The sequence below is a fragment of the Chanos chanos genome, chromosome 7 (genome assembly GCF_902362185.1).
Source record: "Chanos chanos chromosome 7, fChaCha1.1, whole genome shotgun sequence".
NCBI lineage: Eukaryota > Metazoa > Chordata > Actinopteri > Gonorynchiformes > Chanidae > Chanos > Chanos chanos.
The window spans coordinates 46,124,883-46,136,796 of record NC_044501.1 but is presented as its reverse complement, the minus strand read 5'-3'; the positions used below and the strand labels follow the sequence as shown (position 1 = coordinate 46,136,796).

General features: G+C 46.0%; 2 protein-coding genes across 2 annotated transcripts; both read left to right on the top strand.

Annotated features, from left to right (window-relative positions):
• The first annotated feature begins 4,004 nt into the window (after positions 1-4,004).
• Positions 4,005-6,976, top strand: LOC115816498 (E3 ubiquitin-protein ligase TRIM39-like). The gene is made up of 6 exons (XM_030779452.1): positions 4,005-4,466; positions 4,900-4,995; positions 5,398-5,631; positions 5,841-5,988; positions 6,100-6,126; positions 6,321-6,976. Exons 1-6 carry the CDS (start codon positions 4,005-4,007, stop codon positions 6,974-6,976), a joined length of 1,623 nt encoding a protein of 540 aa, XP_030635312.1.
• A 2,652-nt stretch (positions 6,977-9,628) lies between these two features.
• LOC115816497 (cerebellin-1) lies at positions 9,629-10,860 on the top strand. The gene is made up of 3 exons (XM_030779451.1): positions 9,629-9,940; positions 10,419-10,538; positions 10,663-10,860. The coding sequence occupies exons 1-3, from the start codon at positions 9,629-9,631 to the stop codon at positions 10,858-10,860; spliced, it is 630 nt and encodes a 209-aa protein (XP_030635311.1).
• The last annotated feature ends 1,054 nt before the right edge of the window (positions 10,861-11,914 follow it).

The following is an 11,914-nucleotide window of genomic DNA, read 5'->3' as shown; positions in this document are numbered from 1 at the left end:
ATGCTTTGTGTGTGGGGATGAGTGGATGAAGTGAAAAGATGTGCTTTGTGTGTGGGGATGAGTGGATGAAGTGAAAAGATGTGCTTTGTGTGTGGGGATGAGTGGATGAAGTGAAAAGACGTGCTTTGTGTGTGTGGTGATGAGTGGATGAAGTGAAAAGACATGCTTTGTGTGTGGGGATGAGTGGATGAAGCGCGGGTGAAAAGAGACAGAGAGAGAAGTACCTTTTTAAATCAAACTCTGCTGATAACTCTTTCTCTGCCATTCAGGGTAATAAACACAAATCACCTTACAGACAAAATTCTGCTCTTGTCTTCTCTGCGGTATCAGAGCAGGAGGCCAAAAAGCACTCGATATCTTTTTTTTTTTTACAGATCTTTCACCTTTAAGTGTGGCTGACTGTTGTTACGACCCCGTCTAGGGTGGGGTGAACATAACTGTGTGGAACTCCCTCCTTAACTTGCCACCAATGATAATACAACACCGACACCAACGCCGAGGATTGTTAGTTAGCTTGATTATTATTATTATTATTATTATTATTATTATTATTATTATTAATGAAACGCAAAAGACAGGGGTGGGCATGGCCAAAATAGTAAGCAAAACACCACTAACCAAGAGGAGAGGGAACCACCTTACCTACCCCAAAATTCCCTGCCTCCCTAACCAACATAAACAGGAGAAAACATGAGCAAAATAAAAGGGCAACCACCCCCTACCAGTGCTGACTATCAATGAACGGAAAAGTATTTTTAACATCACACCACAACACAACACAACACAACACAACACAACACAACTATTTACAACTACGTACAAGACACACTCGATGTGGACACACTCCACATCTTCTGCGTAATAGGTTTAAACCAGTGTTTCATGTGGCGGCAGAGGTTTTGCAGGAGGATGAGCCCAGCCGTGCCTTGCACAGCAGTCGTCTTTTCAAACTTCCCCCGCCCATCGTCCAGCCAATGGCGAACCACCAGTAATCTGGAAAAGAAAATGGGGAGGAGGAGGAAGAGGAGAGAGAGAGAGAGACAGAGAAAGAGAGAGAGAGAGATAGAGAGATTGAGACACCAAAACTGAAACAGCAAATACGTCTCAGGATGTAACACTGTTGAGCAGTTTATGCAGGGTGGTCTCATGGGACGTCGAACTACACCTTCAGACAGCTCACTGGCTGCTGTTTTAGTTCAGTTGGGACCATTCTGTGGATTCTCTATGTGTGTCTGTCCACCTTGTCACTGCCCAGAGACGCTGGCCTTTTCTTAGGCATCACAAAACATTTGCATGGAGTTTGCCTTTTCTCGACTTGATAAAGCTTAATGATCGTGGCAGAAGCAATCATGAAAAATAGGTCATTTGACTAATGGGAGTTTAGCTCCGTGCAAAAGTTGTTAGTCTGCAGATCTTAGTCTACCTGCAGGTTAAAATGGGTCAAAGTTTGCTGATGATACCCCCCCCCCCCCCCACCTTCCCCCAAAAAAATAGAGAGCAAGTCAGGAATCAACAGAGAGAAAAGAGAGAAACCAGGGAGAACTGCCTAGACTGTGAATGACAAATTTCATGTAATCATATTACCAGCCATTTCCACCTGTCTTCAGAGGAAAGAGCTGTGATTGGTTGAGAAGTTTCACCATGCATAGAATAATAAACAGTCTTTGTGTGACATGTAATTGGTTGAAAAGACCAGCAGCAGCACCTTGGCCCTCCTGGACTGGATTTTTAAACTCCTACTATAGTCTGGAGCATGTTGTTTAGAATGTAAGAATGCCCTTCGGCTGTGATGTCATGAATATTGGCCTATCAGTCATCTCTCAGATCAGGGCCGGCATCCAGTTCAGGAATATGAGGCCCTCTAGAGGCAGTCAGAGCAATACCAGCTGTGATGTTGCCGAGAGAGTTCTCATTGGTCTAGTCCATAGACTTTCGAGGCCAAGCCGTCCGATGGGGGTGGTGTCTGTCTTGGCAAATAAGAGACAGGAGATAGGTACCTGAGGGATTGAGAATTTAACCAAGACATACCTTAAAAACCCACTCGGCCTAAAACACCTGGGTAATGCTTTAACAGGTGAGTGCCATTTCAACTATAAGAATACAGGAACAGTCCATATGGACATAGATATGTACTGATGCATTTTTAATGTTTATTTATCAAATAACAAATACGGATATGTCCTACCCACATGGCTATTTTGTTTTTAAATAAGACTGAGGTTGGGTTCATTCCAAATGTTATTTGAATGATCCAAAATGTATTTGATCCTCATATTTTTTTTTACTGATTGTAGTCTCTGGACATATCGCTGAAGTCAGTCGGTTCAGAAGGAAGGTTTTGACTGGCGCTCAGAGTCTGTCCTGTAATTACAAAGGCAGAGTTCCTGCAACAGGACAGACACAGCAGTCTCTGTCTAATATGAGATCAATTTTCCATTTTGGTTCGATTGTTTCATTTCTCATCATCCCCCTTTTTACTGGTCATTTCTTATTGGGTAATAAAAAAAAAAGGGGGGGGGGTATTGCTGAAATACCAGTTGTACCAGTAAGCAATGGGATTGTTAGTCAGAGGGAGAGAAATGGGAATGAATCAGTTTCCCTGCAGGCTTGTCCTGGACTTATCTCAAAGAGACGTATTGAGGTGACTCTTGTCCTGGAGCTATCCTAGAGAGACGTATTGAGGTGACTCTTGTCCTGGAGCTATCCTAGAGAGACGTATTGAGGTGACTCTTGTCCTGGAGCTATCCTAGAGAGACGTATTGAGGTGACTCTTGTCCTGGAGCTATCCTAGAGAGACGTATTGAGGTGACTCTTGTCCTGGAGCTATCCTAGAGAGACGTATTGAGGTGACTCTTGTCCTGGAGCTATCCTAGAGAGACGTATTGAGGTGACTCTTGTCCTGGAGCTATCCTAGAGAGACGTATTGAGGTGACTCTTGTCCTGGAGCTATCCTAGAGAGACGTATTGAGGTGACTCTTGTCCTGGAGCTATCCTAGAGAGACGTATTGAGGTGACTCTTGTCCTGGAGCTATCCTAGAGAGACGTATTGAGGTGACTCTTGTCCTGGAGCTATCCTAGAGAGACGTATTGAGGTGACTCTTGTCCTGGAGCTATCCTAGAGAGACGTATTGAGGTGACTCTTGTCCTGGAGCTATCCTAGAGAGACGTATTGAGGTGACTCTTGTCCTGGAGCTATCCTAGAGAGACGTATTGAGGTGACTCTTGTCCTGGAGCTATCCTAGAGAGACGTATTGAGGTGACGGTACCTCATGTGAAAACACATAAACCAGTTTGATACGGAAACATTTGTGTTTATCGTTACAGCCTGGAGAGGTGATTCCAGTTTAGTGACATTCCTTGTGTCACACGCTGCCTCTGCTGGACGTGTGTGAAACTGGGAAGGGCTGACAATCTTTGTCTCATGGTTCGTCCTCGTTTACTCATTTGTTTGTTTGTTCATTTATTTATTTGTTTGTTTGTTTGTTTATTGGAAAGGTCTGAGGCAAATTGCTGGATGGTATTGAAATCTTCAGAGTCTCTGAGTGTTTAGGTTGAAATCTTTAAGGTTGTTGAGTGATTAGACTGAGATCTTTAGAGTGTTTGAGTGTTGAGGCTGAAATCTTTAGAGTCTCTGAGTATTTAGAGAGAAATCCTTATTGTCTTTGAGTTTTTAAACTGAGATCTTTAGAGTCTCTTAACATTTAGGCTTAAATCTTTTGCGTGTTTAAAGAAAACATACCTAAGCAACTACTTTGCACTTTGTGGAAAAATGCTGTTGTGGTTGTTAGAAATGACAGTTGCTGATGAATATTTGTTTGTTTGTTTGTTTGTTCATTTATTGGAAAGGTCTGAGGCAAATTGCTGAATAGTGCCATAACAAGATGTGAATTGTTGCAAAGTATATGACAAATCAAAACCCTGAGGACAAGACATCTCACCTCTCGCCTTTGGACTGTCTGTCTTTGATTGGTCCAGGTTTCGGTGAGAGCTGTCTGTCAAAAGCCATGGCCAGTCTTCTGTCAGAGGAGCAGTTTCAGTGTTGCATCTGCCTGGACGTGTTTAACCAGCCTGTGTCCATCCCCTGCGGACACAACTTCTGCCTGCCATGCATTCGTCGCTTCTGGGAGACCCAGAAACGCTGCGAGTGTCCGCTTTGCAAAGAGAGTTTCCCACGACAGCCGGACCTGCGGATCAACCGTGGCCTGGCTGACATCACGGAGCACTTTAAGAGGTCGTTGAAGGTCAAGGTCAGGCAAGGTCAGGGGGACGGGGAAGGCGCAGCCGTCAGAGCCTCGACGACGCGTGGGTCGTCGCCTGGGCGACAGGGTCGGCAGTGCGGGCTCCACCAGAGGCCACTGGAGCTGTTCTGCAGGAACGACAGAAAAGTGATTTGCTCACGCTGTGCACAGACTGAACACAGAGGACACAACACAGTGCCTGCAGACAGAGAGAGCGCCAGGATGAGGGTGAGAAAGAGAAAAAGAATCGCTCTGTTTTCATTCTATTCTATTCACAGCCCTGACGGAGATCTCTGGTCATTTTCCACTGTTCTCTCCTCCACGACTCATGCATACCACACAGCCACCTGTCTCTGAGTGACTGGGAATTTTCTGGATGGCTACGTGTCAGTTCCACTGTCTACATCACTTTCTCTTTCTCTCTGTTGGTTGGCATCTATTCCCATTGTTTTGAGTTAAATTCAAACTCTATGGGAACTGTAAAAAAAAAAAAAAAATCGCATGCAAAAATTAGCATTTTTACTGTGAAAAAAAAAAGAAGCTACAATTCATATCAAATCAGTGCTTAGGAATGCATGTCTATCACTCCCCTCTCTCTCTCTCTCTCTCTCTCTCTTTCCCTCTCTCTCTCTCTCCCTCTCTCTCTCCGTCCCTCACATAGGCTGAGTTGAGTGATACGAAAGCTGAGGTTGAGAGGATGATCCAGGAGAGACAGCAGAAGCTGGAGAGCACTGAGCACTCACTGCAGCTCAGCAAAGTGAGTCTTCCCTCGGGCGACTCCTCTCTGAGCCCCACCGCTCTCTGGAGACACCTGCTGGTCACAGTGATAACTGCAAAGTTATTTTAACAAAAAAGAAAAAGAAAAAAACAAAACAAACAAACAAACAAAAAACCCCAATGCTCCTCAGAATTAAAATCCCAGGACTGGAGTTGTCCATTTTATGTTCCATAAGAATTGTGTAATCTGATGTATTTCTTTGTTTGTAATGCACAGATGCTCCTAATTACATTGATCTGTTGAATCAAAAGCACTTAAATATACTCCTGCAGCACAAACTTTTTACTAAATCTGTTTCTCTCTCTCTCTCTCTCTCTCTCTCTCTCTCTCTCTCTCTCTCTCTCTCTCTCTCTCTCTCTCTCTCTCTCTCTCACCCACCAGCTCAGCAAAGAGAGAGAAACTGAGAACGGTCAGCAGATTTTCATGGCTCTGCTGCGCTCTGTCGAGAGGCTTCAGGCAGAGCTGGTGGAGGAAATGGAGGAGAAACAAAGGGAGGTGGAGAGGAGAGCTGGTCACCTCACTCAGGAGCTACGGCAAGAAATCAATGAGCTCGTCAAGAGACGCACTGAACTAGAGTGCCTTTCAAACAGCGAGGACCAATACCAACTCTTCCAGGTCAGTGACGGCCAATGAAAATGATCTCATTTGAATATAGAACGCTGATTTATCCAATGAGAAATTTGTTTGCGTGCCAAAACACTTACAAAGGCTTTTATGATACATAGTCAGTTAAGGTTCTGTAGTGCAGCAAAAACACAGGGATGTCAAGACAGACTCTACTTTTGATCAGGTCTGAGATCAGTTGTTTTCTTTTGTTGCTGTAGAGTTTTTCATCTCTGACCACACTTCCACACATGAAAAACTGGTCTGAGATCAGTGTTCCCTCAGAGCACAGACCAGCATCCATAAGGAGAGCTGTGTCTAAGCTACAGGAGATTTTAAACAGCCAAGAGAAGACTTTGTGTGAAGAAGGTGTGTACAGATCTTTAAAGTTTTTCATGCAGGTTTTTGTTTGTTTGTTTGTTTTGTGCTGATATTTTCTAATTGACTGTTTGTTTTTTTATGTTCTCGTTCTCACACCAGAGCTGAGACATGCTCAACAACATTCAGGTGAGTTGGTGTCTCGATAGTCATATCTATACTCTTGATCTTACTCTTACTCTTGAAAATATAGTTACATTTGTGTCACACACACACACACACACAGACACATGCAAGCATGTGTGTGCGTGTGTGTGCCTGTGTGTGTGTGTGTGCGCGCGCATGCATGTTTGTGTGACCTGTGACCTCTGCCTCTCTAACAGTCGACGTGACCCTTGACCCAGTCACTGCCTCGCCCTGGGTGATCCTGTCTGCTGATCTCAAGCAGGTGAGTCTGAGTTACCAGCCGCTCAGCCGCCCGCTCCCCGACGACCCGCGCAGGTTCGACTCCTGTGTCTGCGTTTTGGGACGAGAGGCCTTCTCTTCGGGGAGGCGCTACTGGGTCGTACAGGTTGGCGACAAGACGGACTGGGACCTGGGCGTGGCCAGAGAGTCCATCAACCGGAAGGGCGGCATCACAGTCCGTCCCGACCAGGGGTTCTGGGCGGTGTGTCGACGGAAAGGGGCCAGCCTCAACGCATGTGCTGGACCCTCTGTGACCCTCTCCCTCCCGCACACACCCAGAAAGGTGGGGGTGTTCCTGGACTACGAGGGGGGCCTGGTGTCCTTCTATGACGTGGAGAACAAATCTCACATCTACACGTTCAGCGGCTGCTCCTTCAACGAGACGGTCTACCCTTACTTTAACCCCTGTCTCCATGACAACGGGAAGAATACCGCCCCTCTGATCATCTGTGCGACGGGTAACCAGGCGGTCACGCCCACCGACCCGCAGCCACAGGGCCCAGTTGGCCAGTCGGGGCCCATGAGGGGCCGTCCCTCATACCATCGACCTCTCACGCATCAGACACAGTTCTAGGATCAGCGATTTGTCTGTACGCGTTTGGGACACACATGTGAGAGGCTAGTGCTGTAAATGCCTGGGATCAGGTGACGAAGAGCTAAAACACACACCTACAAACTGGATTCTTCATTCACTACTCCCAACTTTCCCATTTTTCATATATTTTTCGATTGAAACTCTTCTTATTTTTGTTCTTACGGTGTTAAAGAATGAGAAATACTTGTATTTGTATGTGTGTGGTTCATTACAAAGCTTTTGTAAAGCATGTAACTTGAGTTTTGACTTAAAAGGTCTTACAGACAGTTCAAAACTGAACCGTGTCATCCTAAAAATCTGTATATTGTCAGGGTCCTTTGAAGACTGCACATGTTTATAAAGTGTTGTCATTCTCCAAGGCCCTTAGCTTCAAATGAAGTGTTACTGCTACACTGGAGGTAGCAGCTGTTCAGTCAGACCACCGTAAAACACAGAACCAGTTTGTAACTGGTAACCGGACAGGAGGAACGGAGGACTGGACTGACAATCACGCTACAAGCCGTGATCCATCATCAAGGAAAAATGAGTTTACTGTCATTATCAGTCTGTCTGTAAACAGTGGAGTCACATGCAGTAAAATCAGTTTTACTGTCATTATCAGTCTGTCTGTAAACAGTGGAGTCACATGAGGCTAGGGGTACCGTCTAGTCATCAGCAAGCACAAGCGGAATAGCCATTAGCTGTCACATCGGACTTACCTCAACACACACTTGGTCAAAAAAACTTTTAGATGGTGGAAAAAATTACTCATTTACTCATTTGGGCTTTGAAAAAGAAAGAAAAAGAACAGAGAGAGAGAGAACATGGGAGCAGAAAAGAAAACAAAAAAAGTGAAAAGAGGGAATGTATGAGGAATTGGTGAAGTAGACAGTGCGAGAGAGAGAGAAAGAAAGGGAGAGAGAGACAGAGAGAGAGAAAGGGAGAGAGAGAAAGAAAGGGAGAGAGAGAGAGGGAGAGAGAGAGAGAGAGAGAAAGAAAGGGAGAGAAAGAAAGGGAGAGAGAGAGAGGGAGAGAGAGATTTGGGATCTGATTAAACGTCTGTTTGACTGGAGGGGTTCCTGGCATGACAAGAGAGCGGGAGAAAGAGAGGGGGGGGGGGGGGGGGGTGAGAGGGAGAGAGAGAGAGAGAAAGAGAGAGAGAGAGAGGGAGAGAGAGAGAGAGAGAGAGAGAGGGAGAGAGGGAGAGAGAGAAAGAGAGAGAGAGAGAGGGAGAGAGGGAGAGGGAGAGAGGAAGAGGGAGAGAGGGAGAGAGAGATGTCATGGGACAATTTGCTGTTCTCTGGAGATGAATTTCTGCACACACGTCTGGTAAGAGAGTCTGAAAACGAGTGTTTGAGTGCACTGCCACTTTGGCAATACGCTAAGGTTGTGCATAGATTTGTGTGTGTGTGTGCGTGTGTGTGTGTGCTTGTGTGCGTGTGTGTGTTCCTAAAAAGCTACAGTCTATTTAACATGCAAGAGCACAATTTAGAGCATTTTTACTCTGTGCATGAAGCAATACAGATTTAAGTCTTTTTATTGTGTGTACTAAGCAGTATAGGTTTATGGAGAGTTGTGAGTGATTTTAGGGCTCTGTGAAAGGCACAGAGATGAGTTATCAGCTGTTCAGTGATGTTTCACTTCTGTGTGTGTGTACATGTGTGTGCATGTGCATGTGCGTGTGTGTGTGTGTGTGTGTGTGGGCGTGTGTGCACTTTTGTGCGCGCGCGTGTGTTAGGATGTACCTATACTTGTGTATGTATATTTGTGTTTCAGTTTGTCAGAGCACGTGTGTGTGTGTGTGTGTGTGTGTGTAGGAATCTTAAGGTGTATTTGTTTGATTGACAGATGGTCTCTCTGTGCTTGTAGTGCTATTCAGTTTGGCCTGTTTGGCCAGTTTGGTGTGTGTGTGTGTGTGTGTGTGTGTGTGTTCACCTGTTTGCACCTGGATTTGAGAGTGTGTGTGTGTTAGGATGTATGTATACTTGTGTATGTATATTTGTGTTTCAGTTTGTCAGAGCACGTGAGTGTGTGCGTGCGTGTGTGTGTGTGTGTGTGTGCGTGTGTGCGTGTGCGTATGCGTGTGTGTATCTGTGTGTGTGTGTAGGAATCTTTAGGTGCGTTTGTTTGATAGACAGATGGTCTCTCTGTGGTTGTAATGCTATCCAGTTTGGCCTCCTCAGCCCAGCTGGTGTATGTACACACTGGTGACACTGTCTGACACACAGCCAAAACATGACATCATCTCTCTCTCTCTCTCTCTCTCTCTCTCTCGTTTTCTATCTCTGTGTCTCTCTCTCTCTCTAGACTAAACCGTGAAAGTAGCAGTTTAATTCATTGCATATTTGCAGCTTCTCCTCGTAAAGCAGCTGACCTTTGATCCCTGAAGTCTTGAAGGAGAGGGGGTCGCGGAGTGAGAGGGTGGCAGACACTACGGAGAGAGAACGGAGACAAAAATAACTTCACTCTCATTCCTAGGAAAACCGGAGGATCAGCCAGAGGATAAGAAGCCAGTGCATCCATTCCTGATGCTTCCTTTGAGATCCGCGTAAACGGCTGAAGAGACCTACAGATCATTTCATGCAGAGTTCTGTCCATCTCTGTCGCGACAGCAGCGTATCTGAACTGTAACTTTCATTCCTGCAAGCGTAAATGTTCGACTCGGTCCAGAAAATGACCTGCCCTGGATGGGCCTACTGGTTCCCTCTGGTCTACGGGGCTTTGGTTCTGCTGCTGGAGCCACTGGGGGCCCAGGGACAGACTCAGAATGACACCGAGCCTATTGTTTTGGAGGGGAAGTGTTTAGTCGTCTGTGATTCCACACCCTCTTCAGAACCGGCAGGGAACGCTTTGGGAATGTCTGTGCGTTCTGGGACAGGCCGCGTGGCTTTTTCCGCAATTCGGAACACCAATCATGAACCGTCTGAAATGAGCAATCGAACCATGACCATCTACTTCGACCAGGTCAGACAGATGAACACAGTCAATACAGTGTTTAAGCTTAGCAAGGGAAGGGCAAATGAGTGAGAGTGTGAGAGAGTGTGTGTGTGTGTGTGTGTGTGTGTGCGCGTGTGAGTCAGTGAGCAAGTGAGTGAGTGAGTATGTGTGTGTGTGTGTGTGTGTGTGTGTGTGTGTGTGAGGGAGTGAGTGGGCGAGTGTGTGAGAGAGTGAGTATGTGGGTGAGTGAGTCAGTGATTCAGTGAGCGAGTGAGTGTGTGTCTGTGTGAGGGAGTGAGTCAGTGAGCGAGAGTGTAAGTGAGTGAGTGAGTGAGTGAGGGAGTGAGTGAGAGAGTGAGTTTTTGTGTATGAGGACGAGAATGTATATGAATGAGAACATGGATTCATAACACGAGTAAAAATAATTTTGTTGCTATGGTAAAAGATCGGGGGGGGGGGGGGGGTCCATTCTCCTGAACTCTTTGTCTGTAATTTTGCCTTTAAGGTTCTGGTAAATGTTGGGAGTCACTTTGATCCAGCTCGAAGTATCTTTTTAGCTCCAAGAAAAGGGGTATACAGCTTCAGTTTCCACGTGGTCAAAGTCTACAACAGACAGACAATACAGGTACACACAAACCAAACAACAATTCAAACGCAAACAAACGCAACATTTCACAGTTCAGCAGACTCTGACAGCTCTCTCCCTCCTTCTCTGTCTCTCTCTCTCTTCCTCTCTCTCTCTTTCTCAGGTCAGTCTGGTGTTGAATGGCTGGCCAGTGATCTCAGCGTTTGCCGGCGACCAGGACGTGACCCGTGAGGCAGCCACAAACGCAGGGCTGGTTACCATGGAGAGGGGGGACAAGGCTTACCTGAAATTAGAACGAGGGAACCTCATGGGAGGATGGAAATACTCTACATTCTCAGGCTTTCTAGTCTTTCCATTATAGACAGAGAGAGAGAGAGAGAGAGAGAGAGAGATGTATGGGTGTGTATTTGTGTGAGTCAGCCCCTTATTCAAAGGCTATTTACTCATTAGGTTTCAATTTAGGCTTCAGCCCTGAAACATGTATATACACCGTTAATTTGCTGTCTGTCGTCCATGGGTCAGTCATTTAACGTGTTCAGTAATGGTCTTTGAAGCATGTAAACGGGGAATCCAGTGACTCAGTAGAGGGTTGCTGTCATGCGTGTTATTACCATTTTATACCCTCTGGTTCCTTTGGGCCCAGTAACCTGATGTCCATCTGCATGTCGCTAAAGGGACTGAAAGTTTTCTGTATGCAAATGATAGTCCTCATCACAGCCAATAAACAGCTTTACATCGCCAGGTTGTCTCTCTCTCTCTCTCTCTCTCTCTCTGTCGCTATGCCAACACAGCACAGCTGTTTGTACTGTAATTAGAACGACCCTGCTCCCGTCCGTTCACGCCCACTTCATGACTGCTGCTGGATGAGGAAATTGGGAAAGTGAGTTCTAGGTGCTGCCAAACACGTCTCATCACGCAAATATTGGTATCCAGTGACAGATGGTGCGTGAGCGTCGCCAAGACCCTGCTGACAACACCCTCACGCATTGTCACTGCGTATTAGCGTCAACGCTCCGCGTCTCTACGGGAGACCGTCACAATGCGGAAAAGGATTTGCTTGCAGCACCAAAACGTGAGTGTTTGGATGCTTTGGAATGCAGTTCTTGAGCCCAAATTATTATTATTATTTTTTGTAATTGTGTTACGCCCACTTCAGAGCAGTGCTCTTTTAACCCGAGTCAATGCTGTAAACTCACGTGAAACTTAGCACAGAGCTAGGCCAGGCGACTCCTTCACTCCTCCCCACAGAACCTCTTAACCTCCTGTTAAACCAAATAAAAGCCGCGTGTCAAGAACTCCTCTGATACTGGACATGGGATCTGCCTAAGGTATCCCATTCCAGAAGCCTTAAACAACCTTGCCAGAACTTAGCACAGTTAGCATAACTAAAGATAAAATAGCGGCTACTCACTCCA